Genomic DNA, 22,045 nt, shown 5'->3' with positions numbered 1-22,045 from the left:
AGAGCTGGGTTGCTGGGTTATCCTAAGGTTCAAGCCCTGATTCATAGAGAACTCTACGAGCCTGGTTGCCCTGCACAACAGTTGTTCACCAAGCATTTGCTGTTGCATTTCAGTGACCGTAGGAATCAATACCATAATGTCGGTTTTTCAGATGAGAAGACTAGAGTTAGAACAGGATATGTCTTCCCAGGAGGCTTTGCAGTTAGTAACATCCTCGGCTTAGCGGGACTCACAGGCCCTGATCACAGACAGCGCTTGCCTCTGACTCTGACATCTTTAGGTTAGTTGTCTGTGAGAGCCATGAACTCAGCAAGGTGTTACAGACGTTTCTCTGAGGATTGCCGCAATCACACTAGCAGAGCACAGTGGCCCTTCCATACACTTACTGTTCTTTTGTCATTTGGAGGTGGAGCCCTGGGGGGGGCTGTAACTGTGGAGCTGGTGGTGGGCCCTCAGCTAGTGGGAAGGGGTGGCAGGTTTCAGTAGTGGCTGCTGCCAGCCGTGGCCTGAGTTCATGGAACTGCCTGCTGGGATCTGCCCTAGACCTTCTCCATCTCAGACTAGTGCTGTCCCATGGATTATAGTTAAGAGTCACAGTTATCTATAGAAGCCATTCATAAATTAATAAAATTAATTTATAATTTATTTTATAAAATTATTTGTTAAATTTATTAAATATAAAATTATAATAAAATTATTAATCAATACAATAAATTTTATTAAGTCCTTATTTGTAATTCTGTGTTTGACTTTCAGTATCCTAGTTCAGATTAGACCCATGATTGGTCATGTAGCACTCACTTCTTGAATGTCTCCAGATTTCTCCTTTGTTCTGATTTCCATCATCCTGCCTCAGTGGCTCTTCCTTGAGTAACAGTCTCAGCCTCCTTCCTAGATCAAATGCATTCTCTATATTAGTTCTGTGGCTCTTTCTGGAACACAGTGCCCTGTGTGCCGAACTGGCCCTAGCTGCCCATCACTTCCGCCAGCAGCCTCACGTGATCATGGTTGATGCTGTCGTACCTGTCTCCTCCTTTCTAGACCACATTTGGCACTTGATGGAGCTGTTCTCCCTGTCCTGAGGCCCTAACTGCCCTTCTCTGCAGCCACGTGCTGGTCAACATTTCCCTGTCCCACTTATGTCTCGGCTTCCCTGAGGCCAGCTCCCGTTCCACCCTGTATTCCTTACATCTCCTCCACAGCCTGAGCTCTGTCAGCCGCCACTGCCTCTTCCCGTGTGTCCATGATTGCTGTCATGGCATGGAAAAGATGCTCAGTGACTTCACTGAGCACTGCTGGATGGACAGAGGCCTGGTTTGTTCTAGTGCTGTGGTAACCACCATGACCAAAAGCAGGTTGGAGGAGGAAAGGGCTTCTTTGGTCTACACTTCCATGTCACAGTCTATCATCGGGGGAATTCATGGCAGGAGCAAAGGAGGAACTTTGCTTGCTTGCTTGCTTGCTTGCTCGCCCAGCTAGCTTTCTTAGAAACCTGCCCAGGTAGCCAGGCGATGGTGGCGCACGCTTTTAATCCCAGCACTTGGGAGGCAGAGGCAGGCGGATTTCTGAGTTCGAGAGTTCAAGGCTAGCCTGGTCTACTGAGTGAGTTCCAGGACAGCTAAGGCTACACAGAGAAACCCTGTCTCGGAAAAAAAAAAAAAAAAAAAAAAAAGAAGAAGAAGAAAAGAAAAGAAACCTGCCCAGGTATGGTGCCAAAAAGGGTAGGCTGGGCTTTCTCACATCTTTCATATGGCCTCAGGCAAGGTTATCTAATCTAGGTAATTCTAAAGCTGAGGTTCCCACTTCTCAGATGACTCTAGGTTGTGTCATGTTACAATAAAAACCTAACCAGAGCAAATAGCTACTTGAGGAGACTGTCAGAACCGGAAGTCAGCTGAGTCCCACAAGGATAGCTGAGGTTATGCCTAGAGGAGTAGACGGTAGCTTGGACCATACCAAGCCTGAGACCCTTTGGTGGGCTCTCTATCTAAAGAGTGATTTTCCAAAAGTTTTTAAAAGGAAAAGAGTGAAAAGGTTGAGAGGCCACATGTAGCCCCTTACCAGCAGCCTTTGCTGACCTGACCCCTGCACCAGAGCAGCCTGTGTGCCTAGGCTCAGGCGTCATTCCTTAGCCATTGCCTTTGCTGCCGTCTGTGCTGTGCAACCTGTTTGCCACTCCTCCTTCCTCCCCTTAGCTACCCAGGAAAGCTCTAGGTCTTGGCTGCCAGGCATTTGTGCACTGGGGTGCCAACCAGACACTGCTTTCCACAGGTGACAGTGGGTGGATAGTGATTGGTCCTCTCTAAAGAGAGATGGGAAGTTACCAGGATTAAATCCTGGCTCTTCTCACCGATAAACCATGGTACCTTAAGTAAGTCACTTCATCTCTAAGGCCTCTTTCTCATTGTAATGGGAGTCAGAACTTAGGACAGAACTTAAAAGCCTTCATGAGCTGTAGCTTTGGGTACAGAATAGCGCGTGGGCTGCACCTCTTGAGCTCATTGAGATTAGTGGTTATCTAAAGCACAGAGGTCAGGCATGATGGCACAGCTGTGATCTCAGACTCAGGCGAGAGACTAGCCTGAGCTACAGAGCAAAGTTCTGTTTCACCTCCCCTATTCAAAGAGAGAGAACCATGTAGTGCCCTGCATGAGCTGGCTAGTGAAGGCCCACCTGTCAGATGGACAGCACTCAGGGCCTGGTGTGGGCTGAGTCCTAGAGCAGGAAGCATTTCTTATAACCCGTCCGATTCCTCTGGAGTAGATGGTGAAAGGCTTCTCTAACCGTGCCCGGAAAGCCCGGCTTTCGGAGCCCCAGCTGCATGACTACAATGACTTGGCCCTCTATGGTCACTGGCAGACAGAAGAGTATCAACCTCCTGTAGCTGTAGATGGGAAGGTAAGGGCAGCTCTGGGGGTGGGGGTGGGGGTCAGTAGGCTGCCCTGTTTTCCATCCAGCTACTCTCTGGCATGCCTGTCTCTGCAGGTACCTCGGAATGAGTTTGGAAACGTGTATCTCTTCCTGCCCAGCATGATGCCTATTGGCTGTGTCCAGATGAACCTGCCTAACCTGCACCGTGTGGCCCGCAAGCTGGGCATCGACTGTGTGCAGGCCATCACTGGCTTCGATTTCCATGGAGGCTATTGCCATCCAGTGTGCGTAAGGGGCCTTTGGTGGCAGCTGAGGCTGGTGGCACACACTTTTCAGATTTGACTGTGGGTTTAAAGTCAGTCTTATCCCCTGATCAGGCCCAGCTTCTAGCTAGAAGCAATAGACCCAATGCATTGAGTGTCCTGGTCCTGCTTAAACCAAAGCACTGCCCCAGGCTGGGGACCAAGGCGTGAGCAGTGGATGAAGTGGGACTAGGGCTAGGAACTCTAGCATTCAGGTAGGATCTGCGGAGGAAGAGGTACAGGTTCCCATAAGCCTGCCTTCCTGCATGGCTGGCATCTGTCTCTGGCTGGGCAGAAATGTCCATCAGGGCCCCAAATACTCAGAAAGGGCTACTGGCTTCTGAATAAGAGAGGAGGAAGGGCCGGGTCGGTGGCCAGCTCCGGGAGCTCATCTGTATTAACGTTCCCACAGAACTGATGGCTACATTGTCTGTGAGGAGTTCAGAGACGTGCTGGTGACTGCTTGGGAGAATGAACAGGCCATCATTGAAAAGAAGGAGAAGGAGGTAAGTGGTGTGAATCAGGCCCTGGAAGAGAGCAGCAAGTTCCTACTGGGGTCCTCCTTGCATCATGGAAAGAGGTGGGAGGGTCCATATGTTAGCTCTTCTGGTGCTTGACAGAGGGCATCATCGTAGGGGTGAATGCTGGGTAAAACAGTTCCCACCCATGTGCCACGTTCACTATCCTGTCCCCTCCCTGCCTGCATGTATGTTCTAGGGGTTGTGGGCCCAGATTTGGAAGGCCCAGATTCTAGACCTCATTATAAAAGACTTGGTTGCTGGTGGCTTTCCCTATCTTTTTTTCTTTTTTGTACATGGTGTGTGCATGTGTGTATACACAGGTTTATGGGGCACAGGGGAGGCACTCATGCTTGTGGACGCCCGAGGTTCATATCTGAAATCCTCAGTCATTCCCCCACCTTATTCACTGAGGCAGGGTTTCTCAATCAAACCCAGAGTCAGCTCACTGATAGCTAGCCAGCTTGCTCTGGGAATCCTGTCTGCACTCCCTGAGACTGGAATTACAGGCAGGTTACCATGCACACCCAGCATTTATGTGAGTTCCAGGGACCCAGCCTCTCGTTCTTGTGCAGCAGATGCTCTAACCTCTCCTAACCTGAATTATATAGATACAAGTGACAGAGCGTCAGGCTCCGCCCTAATGTTTTTCTGATGATGGTTGCTTCACCTTTCCTCCCTTTACTTTTGTCTGCAGAAAAAGGAGAAGCGGGCGCTGGGGAACTGGAAGCTGCTGGTCAGAGGATTGCTCATCAGAGAGAGGCTGAAACTCCGCTATGGGGCCAAGGTCAGCATGGGGCCTTTGTAGACAAAACAAGCCTGGGGTCAGATTCTGTGACATCACGTTGTCAGTGGCTTTATATTAGAGAGCCTGCCTGTTGACCTCAGCTAGCTGCTCCTGCCCTGCCCTGCTCTGTGTCCTGTTACCCTAAGCTAGACACTTACACTGAGTTCCATATAGGCAACTAAGTGTGTTGGGCCTTTTGTGTCTGCACCTCCTGGCTTCCAGGACTCCCAGTACTGTGACCAGCTTCCAGCCTGCACATTCTATGTACTTGGGGCACCTGTCCACAGGACTGGGTATGGGGGATGGCTTTCATCCCTGTACAGGCAGAACTTAGAACAGTTGAGTTATGGGTACTAAGTTGGACCCAACATGCCATGCTCTGAATGTTCTTTTCCCTTTATGATCTCCCTGTTGCCTGTTTGCCTGCTAAAGACACTTTGGTCATGTGTTCCCTTGACTCTGGTTAGGGACCCCTTCATCTGGTTTGTTCTCACTTGCTCTTGGCTACCCATTTCTGTCTTACTGTCCATCCAGGACTCCTCTCCAGCTAACCCAACCAGCCTCAGGCCCCTTAGTGCTGGAGGTTGGTCATAAGCTCTAAGCAGATGAAAATACCATACATTTGTATCAGAGTGAGGTGATACGCACAACAAGAGCTGTTTGCCCCTGGACTTGATAGAGCTGTCTGCCTGGACATCCTCTTTCCACCAGCAGTTCTCACTTAAGTACCTGCTTGGATGAGCTCCTAGACTGGGGAAGGCCAGCAAGTCAGCCTGGGCTCCCAAAGCACCACCCTTCCCTTCCAAGAGGCCCAGGCAGGCTCAAGGTTTTTTCTGGTCCTTATAAAGTCAATTATCTGCAGCTAACCATTAACTTTGGCCACTGTCTTTCCCCCAGAGTGAGGCAGCAGCTCCCCACACAAATGCAGGAGGCGGACTCTCTTCTGATGAAGAGGAAGGGACCAGTTCACAAGCAGAAGCAGCCAGAGTTCTGGCTGCCTCCTGGCCACAGAACCGAGAGGCTACAGAAGAACAGAAGCCCGAGTACACGAAGATGACTCGGAGGAGGCGGGTGGCAGAAGCCTCCCATCTCTTCCCATTTGAGAAGCTATAAAGCCAGTGTCTACCAGGCCAGAGAAGGCAGACAGCTGATGGGTCTGGGGACTATAGGCCAGATGGAAGTTGTGCAGCAGATTAGTCTGACACCAGCCCAGCCAGATACCCATAGTAAGCTGGTAAGCTGACCAGAGCCCACTCTGTTGTTTGGAACACTTTACCTTGGTATCTGGAAATGTGAGTTTGTTTTAGAGGGTCTTATTTGTTGCCCCAGCTGGCTTCAAATTTAAATTATACTGAGAGCTGAGATTACAGGCATATACCACAATGCCTTATCTGTCCTTTATTTCTGTTTTTTAAATAGAAGTCACTAGGAAATTTATGGGTATTGGAGCACTGAGACAAATCCTCCTTTAGTGCAGCTCACACATGGAACTCTTGCTTGCTTCTCTCCTTCAGGCCCAGGGCATTTGCTTTTTAGGCCTGCCTTCCTGAGTCAGGTTTCCAGTACTGCCTGCTGCTCTTTTGTCAGAGAACACAGGTCATCTCTTGTCAAGGCACTTTGGGGATTTTATACTGACAGACTAGAACAAAGAGCTAAAAATCAAGAAAGAAAGAAAAACAAATAGAGAATTATGAAAATGTTCATAAAAGATTAGGTTTTGGTTACCTTTTATTCAATTCTGGATACATTTACTCTGTACTGATGATACATTTTCTAAGCTGCTGTATGCGGTTCTCAGGAAAGAGTCCTTTTATAGAACCTACAGGAAATAAAGCATTTACCTAAAAGCCCCTGGTTGCACTTTTTTTTTTCAGGCCTTAAACCAGCTAAGAGGGTCCAGGTAACAGATTTCTGTGTGCAGTGAGATTTGGTGAAAGCTCAGGTGTGTTTTCATGGAGTCTAGGAACTCCTCACACACCAAGGAAGCTTTTTTCATGTGACCATATTTGCTATTGCTTCATCTTTGACTCTTTAAAATGTTGAGTCACTCTTACCAAGGCAAATAAACAAAACACTTGGGGTATGACTCATGTTGGACACTGGAAGGGAAACAGACGAGGGTCACCGTGGAAACCGCACTCTGGTACTTTCTGCACCAGAGCCTGACAAGCTTCCTAAACACGATTCCATTTCCGGGGTTTTGGTTAGGCATGACCACGTCTCTGAAGATGTAACCTATTCTGGCAGGTGTCAGCTGTGAGGAGGCATGATGGGGATGACATGTTAGCCTTGGAAAGTTTGCCTGCTTGAGAACAGCGTGGCAGTGCCTCAGACAGGAAGGAAACCGTGAAGAGGTGCTGTGTCCCAGCTACCTGAGCTTCAGTTTATTTACTCATCACAGCTATCTATGGTGACAGGCTCTGGCCCCATTTTACAGATGCAACAGGTTGGCCCAACACCATGAGTCAGTAGGGCAGACATGATCTGTGTGCCACTCAAAACCAGTGCTTTGAGCTGTGCATCATGCTTTTAGCACATTCTCAAGGTTCGTGAAGCATGAGTCATTTACTTTAAGTAAAGCCAAGACAAAGTAGACTTAGAGTGAATATCGAGCTGCCCTTCCGGAAAGAGCTGAAACCACTCAACAGCGATGAGCTGAGTGGACTGGGTTGAGTCTGATTCCTTAAAAAAAAAAAAAAAAAAAAAAATGCAACAGCAAAAGATTACTGGCAAGATTCTATACCAAAAGGTAAGTAGAAATTTATTTCAAATTTTAATACAAAGAATACAAACCTCATGGTTTCTCAAAGACATCAAATTACTCTTCCATAATTTCCTCTTAACTTTTGAGCTGGCAGGTAAAAACCATATAAGAAAATGTTACACAGACTGAATCCCAAGCATTGCGTTTTTAGCCATCACTAATTGTACTGTATTTTCCCAAACCATCTTTGGAGTTTCGAAGAGATTGTACTAGCATGCACTGAACAGTAGTGAATATTGTTTCCATCCTAAACCCAGTAAGCCACCTCTGGCTGTACTTTTACCCAGCTGAAAGCAGAGATACCATAGGACATGAAAGAAACTGTTACATATCACTAGGGTCAGGGGTTCTGACACCTTAGTCAGCTACCAAACACTCTTGTTACTACAGCAACCAGTTTGCAAACAGAAATGAGGTACAGGATAAACCAAGGCTCTGTGACCACATCAGGGCTAAACATCCCTTCAAAGGGTGTAACAGCAAGGAGACTTAGAAATTATGTCCGTTAGTATGGATGGATTTTATTTGGGATGAGGACAGTGATGGGCATTAAATGCAAAAAGAACCACCCTGCAGCAACTGCTTGAGGCTGGAGTGTCAAGGTCAGAAGCGTTCCCATGGAAAAGGGCCCGACATGGGCCTCCTGCAGCAAGCCAGAGTCCTGATTCTTGGCTTTAGTTGACTGGAGGTCACTGTGAATGAGCCCACTTAGTACAAAAGCTTCCAGCCTTTTTTTGTAACACTGACTACAAAATCAAAATCACCTTCAAGTGAACAGATCGTCTATGATAGCAGGGGATAAAGGGGATACATTCTTCCACAGTCCCAACCCAGCACAAGTGACTCCCCTAACACTGGTTCAAAAAGCAGAGCAAAGCTAAAGTTTCCCCATGGCCTCAGGAACTAAAAAATCAGTCAAGCCAAAGCCACTGAGACACCATTTCTGCTGAGTTCATTTCAGTAACAGCAACTGTCAAGTGTGAACCATTCCCACTGTCCTTTTTGGGATGGAAAGAACTCAAGAAGAAGTGGAGTAATAGAACCTAGAACCAGAGGCCTAAGAGCCCATACAGAAGCACTCCGTCCCGCCACAGTGACAGTGACCTTTGGGATAAGATCTTCAGGGTTTCTTCAGGCCACATCAGGTTCTACCCAGAGACTTGGTGTGGGGTGCACTCCTCCAAGCCTGGGTACGGGGTGTCTACTGATGAGGTGTGGCCAGCAGTAGAGGGTGATGGTTGTTTTCTGGGGTTGCAGTTGTAGCTACTGGTTGTGGCAGTCCTGGGACTTGGTTCCAGCAATGGGGGATGGGCAGTAAGAAGGCTGAGCCCTTCACCAGCGGGTCAGCTGACAGCTGGGTGGAATGAAGCCCGAGAGGGGAAGGCATTAAGCAGGACAGTACTCGCTGAGTTGCCATCCTCAGGCTGCTTCTGGCCACCAAAGCTGCATTTTGGCAAGAAGTGGAGAAGACATGAGCTGGTGAACACCGAACCCTACATGCAGGTGTGGACACTGGCCCCTAGAAGTGTGGGGGGTGTGTAGATGACTGCTCCAGCTGGAGCTGAGCAGAGGTGACAGGGAACCTGGCCTCTCAGGATTCATTCCAGCTTTTTGGCTGGCACCCGGGTCCGTGCAATGACAATGGGCACCAGAGCCAGGCAGGCGATCAGAGCAGCCCACAGTGGTCGGTAGAAGAGCCAGCCAGCTGCCACAGTCAACAGGGTCAGCGAGGTGGCCACACAGAAGGCAAAGGCTTTCAGGCCAATGTTGACTAGGTCTCGGAAGACAGGAAACCAGTCCACTGTGGGGAAAGGAAAGACCATGAGTCCCTGAGGAGATTGTGCTCCCTGTCCTAGACTGCTCCTCTCTGCCATTTGAGGGAGGAAAGTATCAATAAGTAGAGCCAAAGGCCACACACATACCTAAGATAAAGGGGATGGGGGGCAGAGGGGCTCAGCAAGCTACCACAACATTATTCCTGTGCAGCCCAGTCCCAGGTATGAGTGCTTTGGACCTCCAAAGTTCACGCTGAAGCCACTGAAAAGACGCCCATAAATCTCTCTCTCTTAGAGCCAACACTGACAATCTACACTGTTTAGTCAGAGCCTGAGCTCTGAGCCTCTGTGCCAAGCCTCCATAGGACAGGCTTGTCTAGCCTCAATGCTCCATGCTTTACAAGTACTCGGTGTCCAGCAGGTCATGTTTACTGATGGATAGGGAGGGCTACGTGGGTCCTGCCACAGCTTGTATTATCCCTCTGCACTACCTCTGCCCTAAGTGCCAGTAGGCCTCCAATGGAAAAGCCAGGATCACAGATAGGACATCTCAAACATGGTGGGGACTGAGACTCAGAGGGATTAGCCTGTCCTCAGTTACATGGCCAAGATAGTTCAGTTTAAATTCTGATCCTTCTCTGGCGTGCCCACAATGTGGCTGGTATTTGTGAGCACACCTCAGATGTCCAGGGAAAGTCTGAGGGATGGATGACCTCAGTTTCCCATCTGTAAATGGGGAAGTCCCCCTGAACCCCCAACAGCTACTGTCAATCTGGATGTGCTCCAGCCACACCTCTCTCAGCCACAGACATCAGTGGGGGAAGGATTTCTGCTAGCACACGGAGGCTGGATGGGGACACACTAGGACTTGGTACCGAGTCTCCCTAAGCAGGTGCTCCTCCTGCATGGACAATGCCAGCCTGGCACACCCCATGTCCTGGGCACCAGGGCGTGAACCAATTTGGCTTAAACTTGGGCTCTCTGATGCCAGACTCAGGACAAATGAGCACCCTCTCCCCAAGCTCCAGATGTGCTAGCTGCTGCAAACCTGGTCTGGCTCTGGAGGGTGTTTCCATACATGAAACTCCCAAATAGGGGCAAAAAAGGAAGCCGAGGCAGGGCTATCCATGACTGACTTGAGGGATTTCAGGTATAGATCCAGTTCATACCGCAGGCTGGTAAGCCCCCTCCACACAGCTGCTCAGTTCCGGAGACAAGGATGAGCAGAGCAGCCCAATCATGCAAACTGGCCCAGCCTCCCACCCTCCACAGGTATGAGTGCCCTGTCCCTCTCTGCTCACTCATCTTAAAGCTACCTATGGGGGACACAGACAGGCCAGATGTTTGCTGTCTTTCTTAAGAATCCTATCAGGCTGAAAGGCTAGCTCCTGTACCTTCCACACCTACCTAGGGTGTAGAGGATCCGTGTCATGAGGTTGAGGCCCATAAACATGGCCATCCATCCAGCTGCCCGCAGGCCCCATGTCTTCATGGAATTGCTCTTCTGTTCTCTACGAAACACCTCCTGTAGGAAAAGGTGGCATGGTGTCATGACTCAGTCACCAAGCAGCAGTGCGGGTCCTGGTGGTGGCGGTGGGGGTGCTATTGACATTTCTATACAGAGCACAGGGAGACAGACAAACCTCTCACCTCTGTCTAAGTCTCTGCCTGTCTGCCTCAAGAATGTGGAACAAGATATCTTTGTGGCTTTAGCTTGTGGTCTCACGTGGAAAAAAGGTCACCATCCTTCCCACTGTATCTATCCCATACGTGGATACTGTCCATCCATCTGAGTGGACTGTCTGGGAGTGCATACTGGTCCTAGGTGAAGCATTAGCCCTCAACCCCAGGACAGTGCTTGCTGCTTCAGGAACACTGACTCCAACTGACTCCCTCCTACTCTGAAGGCTGTGCCTTCTGCTCCCATTGCTGCCCCTGGTTCTCTTCCTAGCCTGTGAATGCTGACATCCTTTGGCTGCTTCATCCACTCTGCATAGGACCTGCCATGCACCCCATGAGCCTGTAACTGAAACAATGCTATACGTGCAGTGCTGCTTTTGGGCCACACTGCCCGGTTCCTACAGGCTCCTAGACAATGTCAACCCTTCTGGCATGCCGGGACTGACTCAGACCACCCCCCCCACCCCCTAACCTGACTCTCTGTCTTCTCCATGGCAGCACATAACCCGACCACCTATCCACCTGCACAACCTGGGGTCATGTGTGGCATGGTCCCACCATTCCCCCCACCACAGAAGCAAGGTTCCTCTCACTATAGAAGCCAGCTCTGTCAGCTGCTTCCCTGCTGTCTACCACAGTCCACACCATCACTGTTCCACACCGAGCTCGAACATTAGCCCCGCTGGCCTCCCTGTCTCCTCTCCTCGCCTCATTCTCATACAGCAGCTGCCACAGCTCCAGCCCACTCTGACCCTCCACCAGGGCCGGGCCCCCAGATCAAGTGCTCTGTCCTGTGCAGACTGTGCCCACAGCTGCTCAGGAGCTCCGTACCTTCCTCCAGTCTCGGCTCAGATGCAATTTCTCCTGAGTCTTTCCCAGCCCTGGATTGAACAGTACTCTGACTGTCCAACACTAAGACAACACACGGTGATGGACAACAGCCGTCTCAGCATTTGGCTGTCACGGTCTCGTGGTTAACCAGCACACTGATCTAACTCTTAACCCAACTGGAATCTTCTTCCCTGTTTTACAGAGACAGGAAGCTGAGGCTCTGTGAGGTTGTCACAAAACCCCATAGCCTCACCATAGGCAGTGTAACATGGAAACTGTTGGGATATGCCTGTGCTACCCACGTGAGATGCGGATGATGGTGGTGGTGTTTTTAACATGCTTTATTTCACAGATGAGGAAAAGACTCTGGCTTGTAGCTGGTGGGAGGCAGTGCCAGGACGAGGTGGCAGCTTGATAGGGGCCTGTGAACAGTGCTGGGGTCTGAACCCCTAAACTCTCCAGATCCTGGAGTTCCAGCATTCTGACTTAGGGGCCCAGCTTTCTTCTCAGTTCTGTGTGCCTGCTGGCTTGTCTATAGCCAAACCTTCCTCTCGGGTCTCTTCAGCCACACATCCTACCTACCACTTTCTGGAGAATAGCTCTGAGACCTGGGAATCTGCCTGAGAAGGCTGGAAACCAGGGGCTAGGCAAAGAAAGTCCTGGGAGAGAAAATGACTTTCTAATTTCAGAGCGGTCCCTAGGGTGACTCAGCCCAGGCTGGGAGGTAGTAGCCCCACCCTAAACTTGGTAACCAGGCTCCCCAATAAAGACCAACCACACCCTATCTTGGCCAGGTAAAAGGAGCAGGTTGTGCCCAGACACTGACACATTGGCTGTAGCTGGAAGGGAGGACAGAGAGCAGCTGAGCACCCAGCAATAGCAGCAGAAGGGCCACAGCTATGCTCTGAAACCACTGTACCCTTGGCCTTTTCTGTCTGTCCTGGAAACCCCCACCTTTGCTTAATATACACAGGGAAGGCCTAGCAATGATCCTCTGGCTGTATGAGCAAGAGCGAGAATCAACACTGACTCTCTGTTCTAAAGGCTCAGAACTGAGAGTCAGCATCCCTCCATCTCAGCACTGGGTAAGACATGATTCTTCCCAAATACAGCTGGAAAAGCCACACCCAGTGGACTGTGGGACCTGTGTGTAGGTGATCACCTCACTCACATGGCCCTGATACTACAGCTCCAAACCCTGCATTGGTGCCCCTGAAGGAAGAAGAGGTACCCCAGAGTGGCCTCTTCTCTTCCTGGTGTCCACTGACGAAGTGAAGCCTTTCCTCCCTGACTTGATTACTCTAGGGTGGACCTGTCTATTTTGAGGCCTCCACAAGAATGGCTTGTCATAGTGGCCCTGACCACAGAAACTGCTTGTCTGTTAGATACCCATCATTCTGGAGCATGGCTGCCCACACTCCTATCCTCACTTCCCGGTCTTTCTCAAAATCCCCCCACCCCAAGGCTCACAGCCTGAGAGGGCAGTGCTTGTCCTCAGTGCCCTGATCACACAGGAGGCTGCTGACAAGTTCCCTTCCTTGCCATAAGACACTGGCCATGACCTCTAGAGGTGGGGTTTCTTAAACAGCACTGGGAAGAAGGGCAGGCTGTGCCTGTCCCCACACAGGCAGCCGCAACTCACCTCAGCTGAGAAGTCTCCATGGTGCAGGAGCAGCAAGGTGTCCCCCGACTTGGTGGAATATGGGATTAGTTGGTCACCTCGCTGCCGGGCAATCACAGTTACCACATGAGCCGGGCCCAGGTCAGGGTCATCACTGCTCAGTCCCGCATAAGAAAAGGAGACTCGAACATCGCCAACCTGAGGGTGGAAGAGAAGTGGAAGGAGTTAGTGAACAGAGATCCTGTCAACTCTCCAGCGCCTGGCTGCTGTTCACTCTGTTGTCCTGACTATCCCGTCCCCTGGTATCCAGTCTCACTGGGAAAGCACAGCCTGGGTCCAGCTGCTGCACACACTACTACTCAAAAGCCATGGCCTCTGCTGTCTGAGCAGCCCACATGCCCACGTACCTCCGGGTACTTAGGGTTTTCACTGTGGTAGAAAAAGTCTCCTCGGCGAATGATGTCCACATGAGGGTCCTCCAGCTTGGCCAGGCTCAGGGCCTTGAAGTTGTCAATCTTGTCAATGAGGCCTGAGGGAAGCAGAATGCTCAGGAACCGTGAACTCCACTCAGAACCCCTGTGTGCTAACCCTGTAGCCTGACACTCTATCTTTGATGCCCTTAGACAGCAGGGCCGAAAGCCTACACCTTCTAGCTTTTGCTTAGTTGTCTTTCCAAGATGGAGTGAACTTTTTTTAGGTAGTGGGGTTCATGTAGCCCATGGTAGCCTCAAACTCATTCCAAAGCTGAAGGTGACCTTGAACTCGAACTTACTGCCTTCACTCCTCAAGGGCTGGGATGACACACCTACGCTGTCATGCATGGGCTCTTTTTTTGTTTGGTGACAGGCTTTCACTATGTAGCCCAAGTTAGCCTCAAACTTGTGATCCTCCTGCCTCAGCTCCCTGAGTGCTGGCTGACAGGCATGTGCCATACCAGCTGCAATGCCCTTCTCTCCACTTTCACCTCTTCTAGAACTCCCCTGTGTCAGAGTTGGCCTAACTCAATCACTAGCTCCTCCAGAATGGCTTTCCCATGCCCTCTCCTGCTCAGCCAGTTTGGCTACAGTTCTGAGAGTAATTTGGATTCTGCTACTCCTCCTCAGAACATACCCATCTACATCCAGGCTGGAGTTCCCTTCATCCTAGGCATGAGCTGAGTGGCAGAGCTGTTGGGGCAACCAGGCTAAGCTTGCTTGCTATCTGGGTCTCAAGAGTCTCTCTGTCACCCTCCCAGGTTAGGCATTCCTGTGACTCATGGTGCCACCTTAAACCTTGTGGGTTTCTCCTTACAGTCACACGAGGCTGCAATGCACCTCCTTGTGCCAAAGCTAGATGTTGGGCAGGGCTCACAGGTGGAGCCAGCGGTCGGAGGGAGGGAAGGCCTTGTCTGAACTCCTGGCTGAGAGCTGCCTGAGGCAGGTCTCTGGTGCAATATCTGCTCAGAATAGACATGCACAGAAAGGTGACAAGGATGTAGTACCTGGAATAATTTCTAGAACAGTCTAGGCTTCAGAAGAACTGGCTGGAGTTGGGGTTCTACCCTCTGAGAACTCACTTCCCTCTGGCCCCAGCTCAGATATGATTCTGAGATGGGGCCAGCTAGACTCTGATATCAACCACCATAGACTGTGGACCTGCTAGGTGCTAGGACACCAGCCCTGGAAGAGACCAAAGGGATGGAAAGGCCTTTGTGTAGGCACCTCCATAGGGGGCCTGAGACTCACCTGCTGAGAGGAAAAACCTCCCAATCTGGACAAAGGGGGCAGTCGCTGTGAAAGACTCCACTGCCATGGCACTGTAGGAGAGAGGGGGCAATCAGTACTGGGGCACCAGGATGGGATCTGTCTGCTTACCTTTGTGTCGTAATGCACCCAGGAAGAAGACTCATACTCTCTGACCCAGACCCAGCAGCCTGCCCTGCCCTATTAGCCATGACCACATAGCACTTCTAGCCCCAACAGCTTCCAACTGGACAGCTTTCCTGGACAACCCGGACCACGGCTGCATATGATCTAGCCAAGCCCAAGAGCTACATCACTGTCCTCACTTCACGCCATAGAGTGAGTTCTCCCAAAGGAATCCTAACAAGGCTCAAACAAATGCCACTGTCCCCTAGAGCCACCAACCTGGGCTAAGAGTAACAAAGTACTTCAGTGCACAGAGAGACTCAGTCTGTCACCAGACCTGTGATAACTTGAGGGTCAGCAAAGACCAGGCCTTGATGTATGTGGCGTCAACACAGGGCTTACTGTTAAAACTACGTCTCCTGTGTTTGCCAACCTGTAGGGCAGAGATAACTCAACCATTACTCAGATTAACTGAGGCTGGAGCCTGCAAGGGTAAAGCAAGGCTGGACTCGGACCTGGGCCAAATTCTCACCTGGGGTTTTTATGGCCAATCTCTCGGTCAAAGTTTTTGCTGTTGACAATTTCTGACCTCCACTCTGTGTCTGCATGAAGAGAAAGAAGGGACAATTCAGAGCAGTTAAGAGAGGCCTCAGCATCCTCTTACTAGCACCCATGGCCCTTGGGGATCAGGGTGGCTGCTCAGGCCTCCCTGGATGCTGGGCATGCATGCAGGACTCTGACGACTGGAGTGCTGTGGCCTTCCACACTTGCCCACAGCCCCACTGTACTGCCCACCACTGCCAGCCTGCACTAGGATGGCAATCACGTGTCCTGGGGATATACAGAGGCCTGGAGGTCTGGGACTCACTGTAGGAGTACTTTGTCTCCTTCTTCACCTGTCCGTCTTCTGTGTACTCACTGCAGAAAAAGCATAGTTAGCAGGAATCAGCTCAGGTGTCCAAGGCCATCTGTTCTCTAAGTGTTTCAGGGTAGAAGGAGCCTCAAGGCCCAGCTCCCCACAGGGAGTAAAAGCCTGGTGGGCTCAGAACAGACAGTCCTCAGCCTCCATAGAGCAGGTACTATCTCCAGAAGGTCTGCCTAAAGAGATATGCTTTCTCGGCTAGGCTGACACACTTGAGCTGGCTCGCCCAAAGGCACCTGGCCTTGGGCTCAAAGAACCTAGGGTGGCAGAGGACCTTTTCCAGCATCCCTTGACTACTCTTTTCCTCCCACAGGCTGTGTAGTTCAAGTGGGACTGAGTCCAGTCCTGGATCCAAATGACCCCCTTTGGCCACTGAGAGCCTGCCCTGGGCCTTCTGATAGGCTGTGAGTTAATTGGGAAGCAACCTGTACCTTCTGTAAGAAGACAGACCAATGCAGGAAAAGCTGAGCAGGGACTGGGTAGTGGGAGGGCCACACTGATCCCAGGGGTACCATTTGAGCCTTGGGCTGTGCATCCTGGAAGGTCCAGGTGAGGGTGCTGAGGTGAGTTCTCTGCTTTGGCCCACTCTGTACTAGATTACTGCTACCTCTGATAAAAGGTCACCATGCTAATGCTGGGGTTTGACACTTTGTTGACAGGCAGACCCTACACTTTGAATTTAGTTAAATGGCGTCTGCATGAAAGCCACTGCCCTTTAGCTTGACACCTGAGCTCTCCGTGTCCTCCCACCCCTCGGTGCCCGGCTCCTCACCTGGACTCTTCCGTCTCCACCCACTGGTACATCTCCACGTGCCGTCGCAGCTTCACAGCTGGAAGATGGACCCCATAATTTGGATCAGACAAGAGCTGCAAAATGAATCAAACAAACAAAAGTGTAAAGACCAGGCTCACGGCAGTCCAGAGTTCCCAGCCCAGAGCAACCTAAGTAAGAGACAGAGGTGGCAAGACCGGAAGTGAGGGTGAGGGAGACCAGTGTGATTCTGCCAACCTCAGCTCTCAACACAATGCTTAGGATCCTGAGCTCAAACAGCCAAGTTACTATCATTGGACTGTCTGTATGCTAACTGTAATCTGAGATGCTCTCATCCGAGTGGCTGTGTGACTGCTGTCATTAGCACTGGGGAGTCTGACTGAGAAGTGACTTGTCCACACAGCCACAGGGGCTCTGTGTCTGAGGCCCAGTCCTAAGCCACAGCAGTTAGCAACTGCCACCCTGTCACCTAGCCTACCTTGGAAGTCCGCAGGGCCCCAACTATGTGTACCAGTCTCCCTTCATTCTCCGGAGCGACACTGTGGATGCTGTCAGGGGACACCACGAGTGACAGCCCTTCTGCAAGTGAGGTGGCTGTCTTCAGCGCTCGGCCCTGTCAGAAGTAGAAGAGGGGATTTCAACAGCTTAGGTGATGCTTGCCTCCTTGCTATGGGCACAGCGAAGGCCGGGCCTCAGTGAACAGAGATGTTGAGGTCTAGCAACTGCAGACTGGAGACTAGAACCCAAGATTCCTGCTTTCTCAGGAAGACCTTGCTAATCTCAGACTGCCTGAAGCTGGGGAAAAGCTCTGTGTCTCCCTATACTAGTCCTGCGCCTCCACTTCCCTCTGCCTTCCACCCCACTGGCTCCCAATCCATGTGGTTTACAAAGGCCAATCTGAATCACTGTCCAAATCATGTGGTCCAGGCCTAACCAACCAGACGTGTTTTCAGCTTAGCTGACACACTTCAGCTGGCTCACTCAAAGGTGCCTGGCCTTGGCCTCAAGGAGATATCCAGCTGCAGCCCCTGGAGAACCTAGGGTGGCAGGGGACCTTTTCCAGCATCTCCTGATTACTCCCCTCCCCCGACAGGCCATATACTTCAGGTGGGGCAGAGTCCTGTCCTGGTTCAAAAGACTGAGTCCTAAGCCAAGAACCTGAGAGATGGTTGTTAAACTGATTAATAAATTCATGGTTCCTTTTTTCTCTAAGTCTAAACTGGATGTAAGATTGGAAATGCTGAGTCCATATCTGCTCCCACAAGCGAAGGGGCTGCCCAAGAAAAATGTCCCAATAAAGAGGCAGAGATTCACAGTCACCCAGTGTGAGTACCTGAATGCAGCCATGCCTGAAGCAGGTTTTCAGGGGTGTGAACTGACTCACTGCCCCTCTGGCTTACACTGAGGTGTTTCGGCTTACCTCAGCACCCCTTTCCCTCCTGTACGACCTAGGCCCTTTGTTTCAGAGCCCAGCCATTAGATCCTCAGCCTGCATCTTACCTCGTTGGTGAAAATTAAGTAGAAGGAGAGTAAGAAGGTCACCAGCCCCACGAACATCCCGCCAGAAGTCTCACTCAGCCGCTCCAGGAAGCCTGGCTGGGGGTCAGATGTCACTTTGATGTGTTCTTTCCTGCTGCCAGTACTGGAATACTGAGGGGAAAATTGACAGGGTTGATGAGTTTTGAGAAATAATTTTGGTATCCAAGGAGACTCCCAAAAGAGACTCTTCCCCACAGACATTGGTGGACAACTATCCTTTGGCACAGAATTTCTGGACTATAAGTTAGCATATGTTAAAGACACCAACAAGCTATTTTACAAAGCAGCTAGAAATGTATTTTTGATTAAATTTGAGAAGTAACGGCTGGGTCTCTTGAGGACTGTGCTGTGTTGTGAGAGTGGTAAGTGGCCTTTTGGGGCTAAGAACTACCAGGAGGCTGTGCTGAGTGTCAGTGCTGGGTGCACCTTCCAGCTAGGGCATCAAGACAGGCTACTTGGAGGAGGAAGCATAGAGGCAGACCTCAGGGTCCCCTCAGCAGGGGACTGTGGAGCAATGGTGTGGAGCAGCAGGCTGTCTTCTCTGGCTGTGAAGGGCTGGAAGAGACAGAGCAGACGGGCATGCCCAGGCAGCTTTCCACAGGCCACAGGTCAGTGGAGCAGGCTTCACCCAGCTCGGTATTGTCTGAAGTATGTCTAGTGCTCATCACCAGTGACCGAGACTAAGCCCGAATCCTGGCTCTGCCACTCACTAGTTGTGGGCCTCCATTTCCTCATGGGTAAAGTTCAGGGTGAAAATCCAAAGCCTAGGGTGGTGGTTCCATGCTGGGGCCTCATAGGCACCTGTGGGAGTTACAGCTAATAGGAACATGATCAGATTTCTCCATAACTGAAACTAGAACTGCCACCCAGACTATGGGTGTGGATGAAAGTCACAGAGATGCAAAGTGGTCACCTGGCAGGCACCTCAGAGAGCCAGACCCCTTCCTGACCAGGATCAGAGGACGGATTTGAGACAGAATCCTTGAGCATAGCTAATGCCATTTCTTCTGGCTGCTCTCCACTGTTGACTCAGGCCTGCTGAGGACACCTACTGTATCCAGAACAATACCATATAAAACTCAGTAGGGACAATCACTGCAGACAAGAAGGTGATCATCAGTCAGCAGGATGCCCACAGTGGCATACTCATTTGTTACAAGCCAATCATGGGCTGGCTCAAGGGTGAAGAGGCTACCAATACCCATTTCACAGATGAAGAAATCGAGACTCACTACTTAGGTTATCTGTCTAGATCAACAACTAGTAAGTAGTTGTTGGGTGTATTCAACCCAGGCAGGCCCCTCTACCCTAGACTGTCTTCTTCGTTGCTTAGCTAAAATTCAAGCTGAACAATGGAAAAGGAGACCTGTGTTCCTACTAACTCCCCTTAAGGCCAGGAAGGAGGAGGCCAGGAAGATCTTGCTCCAGCTGGGAGAGAGGTGAGGTGGGAAATAGCACCTATATATATATACACACACGCATGTGTACATTTATGTATCCTCAGTAACATATTCCACTTCAAGCATACTGGGCTCAGAATCAATAAGCGATGAAGCAATGGGAGGGAACACACTGGGCCTGGAAAGTGGCCTGGAATCCCAGCTCTGTTGCTATGTGAGCCTGGTAACATGTGCTCCACCTCTCTGGTCCCGGTTCCTCACTTGCTGGTGAGAATACCTACCTGACAGGAAAGTTGTTATCCTGAATTCTGGTGCTTTTGTTCCACTCATTGTCTTAAGAATTTCTTGCTTACCCTGCCTGGTGACTCAGCTATCGTATGGATCTGGTACTGTCCCTAGGCATGACATAGCCATTGTCATATTGAAATCAGAACAGCTTAGATTGTCCAAATGAGCCCCTCACATGATTAGGTATGTTCCCTGGAAGAGTAGAAGAGGATCTTTATACCCTCACCTGAGATTCTAGCCTCTCACCCCCTCCTATGTCCTACCCCCAGCAGTGTGTAGTACTGCTAGAAGATACAGGAGGCAGAGGGCTAATGGGAGGGAGGGCACACATCTCCATCTAGGCAGCCTTCCAGAGGCAGTCACCCATGCTGGCGTGGGACTCTGGAGATACCCATGCTCCTGCAAGTAAGCCCAATAACCTCTTGGTTTCCCAAGATGGAGTTAGTGGAATTGCTCCGTTGGTCTATGGTTATCCTGACATGAATGAATGTTCAAGTCTTCCCAGGAAAGTAATGTAACAATAGATGGACAAAGGCATGCTTACTGAAGACACCCCATTGTGTCTATTGTGTCTATGTTTGTTGGTGTGAGAGTCAGACCCAAGATGGTCTCTGTCTAGCAGGACTGTGTGTACTAGCCTATAAGTGACTTTTTCAAGGATTAAGTACCTCCCATGTACCAGGCTCTGTGCCCAGCAACCTTTCTCAAATTTCAAAGTAACTTATCCCATGAGAGAATAAACCCAGAGGAGTTAAGAGTGGAAGAATCTGGATTTGCCTCCAGGTGTGACTCCAAAGCCTGCCCTCACCAGCACCTTCCCAAGCTGATCATGTAGCAAGCCAAGCTGGCTAAGAGCACCCAAGCAGGTGTCTTCTGCTGGGGGACTGTAAAATATGACGTTGATGATAGGGATCAGAAGGGGTTTGCCTGCTCTTGACAGGCTGGCCTGCTGGTTGCCTTCTCCTCTGGCTCCAGTGCAGCATTCCTAACCTTTGGTTCTCCTCCCCTTCCAGGGCCAGACAATATGCCAAGCAGATATTGCTTGGACAGTGGGTGAAACAAACTCTGGCTTCCAAGGAGGTGTAGGAGGCCAAGAAGTATGCCAGACAGAGGAGGGTCCTGGGAAGAGGGTGTAACAGGCCTAAGGAGGGCTGCAATGACACTCTACTCCAAGGAGGGAGAGAGGGTGTGCCTGGGGCTGGCAGTGCTCCTGAGCTGGCTTTCAGAGCCGCTTTCACCAGAAGCATTGGTGAGTCACCAGCTTCTCCCACACCCAGTCTCCTAGTAGGTGGTGCTGCTCCGTTTGTTAAATGAATGTTAAGATTCACTAGGAAAGTTAAGGACTAGTTCCAGTAGGAAGAGGCCAGAGGTCTGGGGGTACTATCCTCAGCCAGGATCTCTAACAAAATCAGTGCACCAGGAACCCGGCAGTAGTGAAAAGCCTCCCTCTCCAGGTCATCCAGTCAGGCTCATCCTGCTACAGTAATCACAGCCTAGGAGTACACACCCCCTAGGGAGCGGAGACAAAAGCAGCATTTGCTGGACAGCTCCACCTGGGCAGGATAGCCTCATCAAATCTGCTCACCGACAAACACTTTCCCCGTGGTCCTTCAGTTCCCCAAGTTTCACAAGTTTCATATACCCAGGGGGCCCAGAGAGAAACTAGGAGTGGAAAAATCAGCCGTGCACGAGCGGACTCGACTTAGAGCTGAGTCCCACAAACGCGCGGCCCGAGAAGAAGGAGCTCAGGGAGCTAGGGGCAGCCGCACCCACTGGGGTCGCACCGCGCAAGAACCCAGCGCGGACCCAGGGAAAAAGAGGCCCGGATGATGGTTGTAGCCTGGGGATCAGGAAACACTCACGTTCGCTGCCATGGTGGGCCTGGTTCGCTGCTGCCGTCTAGCTCTGTTCCGCTAGAAATTGGGCTGACGACCGGAACGCAGAATGCAGTGACCTACTGTCTGCTACAGAGCTGCAAGACTTCGCGTGGAATCCAGGACCTGGCGGGACTCAGGACAAGAGTTACCGCCCCGCCTAAGCCTCAAGTTGTCCGCGCGTGCGCGTCTCAAGGGCTGCTGGGAAATGTAGTCCGACGTCCGACACTTTCGACTCAAAATTACAAAAAAAA

General features: G+C 50.8%; 2 protein-coding genes across 2 annotated transcripts in view; one reads left to right on the top strand and one right to left on the bottom strand.

Annotated features, from left to right (window-relative positions):
• Xpc (XPC complex subunit, DNA damage recognition and repair factor) overlaps positions 1–6,328 on the top strand; it is a 26,226-nt gene extending 19,898 nt beyond the window's left edge. The window contains exons 12-16 of the mRNA XM_028773026.1: positions 2,764–2,898; positions 2,986–3,155; positions 3,586–3,679; positions 4,389–4,478; positions 5,376–6,328. Coding sequence (XP_028628859.1) covers positions 2,764–2,898; positions 2,986–3,155; positions 3,586–3,679; positions 4,389–4,478; positions 5,376–5,591 — 705 coding nt within the window. The 3' untranslated portion in view covers positions 5,592–6,328. The remainder of the gene's footprint in view (positions 1–2,763; positions 2,899–2,985; positions 3,156–3,585; positions 3,680–4,388; positions 4,479–5,375) is intronic.
• An 873-nt stretch (positions 6,329–7,201) lies between these two features.
• Tmem43 (transmembrane protein 43) lies at positions 7,202–21,962 on the bottom strand. The gene is made up of 11 exons (XM_028773036.1): positions 21,780–21,962; positions 18,191–18,340; positions 17,169–17,303; positions 16,691–16,785; positions 15,865–15,914; positions 15,529–15,598; positions 14,874–14,944; positions 13,557–13,678; positions 13,171–13,347; positions 10,425–10,542; positions 7,202–9,043 (listed from the first exon to the last, which is right to left on the bottom strand). The coding sequence occupies exons 1-11, from the start codon at positions 21,789–21,791 to the stop codon at positions 8,841–8,843; spliced, it is 1,203 nt and encodes a 400-aa protein (XP_028628869.1). The 5' UTR covers positions 21,792–21,962; the 3' UTR covers positions 7,202–8,840.
• Positions 21,963–22,045: the final 83 nt, after the last annotated feature.

This window comes from Grammomys surdaster, unplaced genomic scaffold (assembly GCF_004785775.1).
Source record: "Grammomys surdaster isolate TR1022 unplaced genomic scaffold, NIH_TR_1.0 220, whole genome shotgun sequence".
Classification (NCBI taxonomy): domain Eukaryota; kingdom Metazoa; phylum Chordata; class Mammalia; order Rodentia; family Muridae; genus Grammomys; species Grammomys surdaster.
This window is presented reverse-complemented; position numbering and strand designations above follow the sequence as displayed.

Coding starts and splice junctions, on each gene's coding strand:
- Tmem43 (XM_028773036.1), bottom strand. Junction 17,304..18,190: donor ACTTAATTTTCACCAACGAG/GTAAGATGCAGG, acceptor TACTTCTGACAG/GGCCGAGCGCTGAAGACAGC. Junction 15,599..15,864: donor GGAGACAAAGTACTCCTACA/GTGAGTCCCAGA, acceptor CTCTTCATGCAG/ACACAGAGTGGAGGTCAGAA.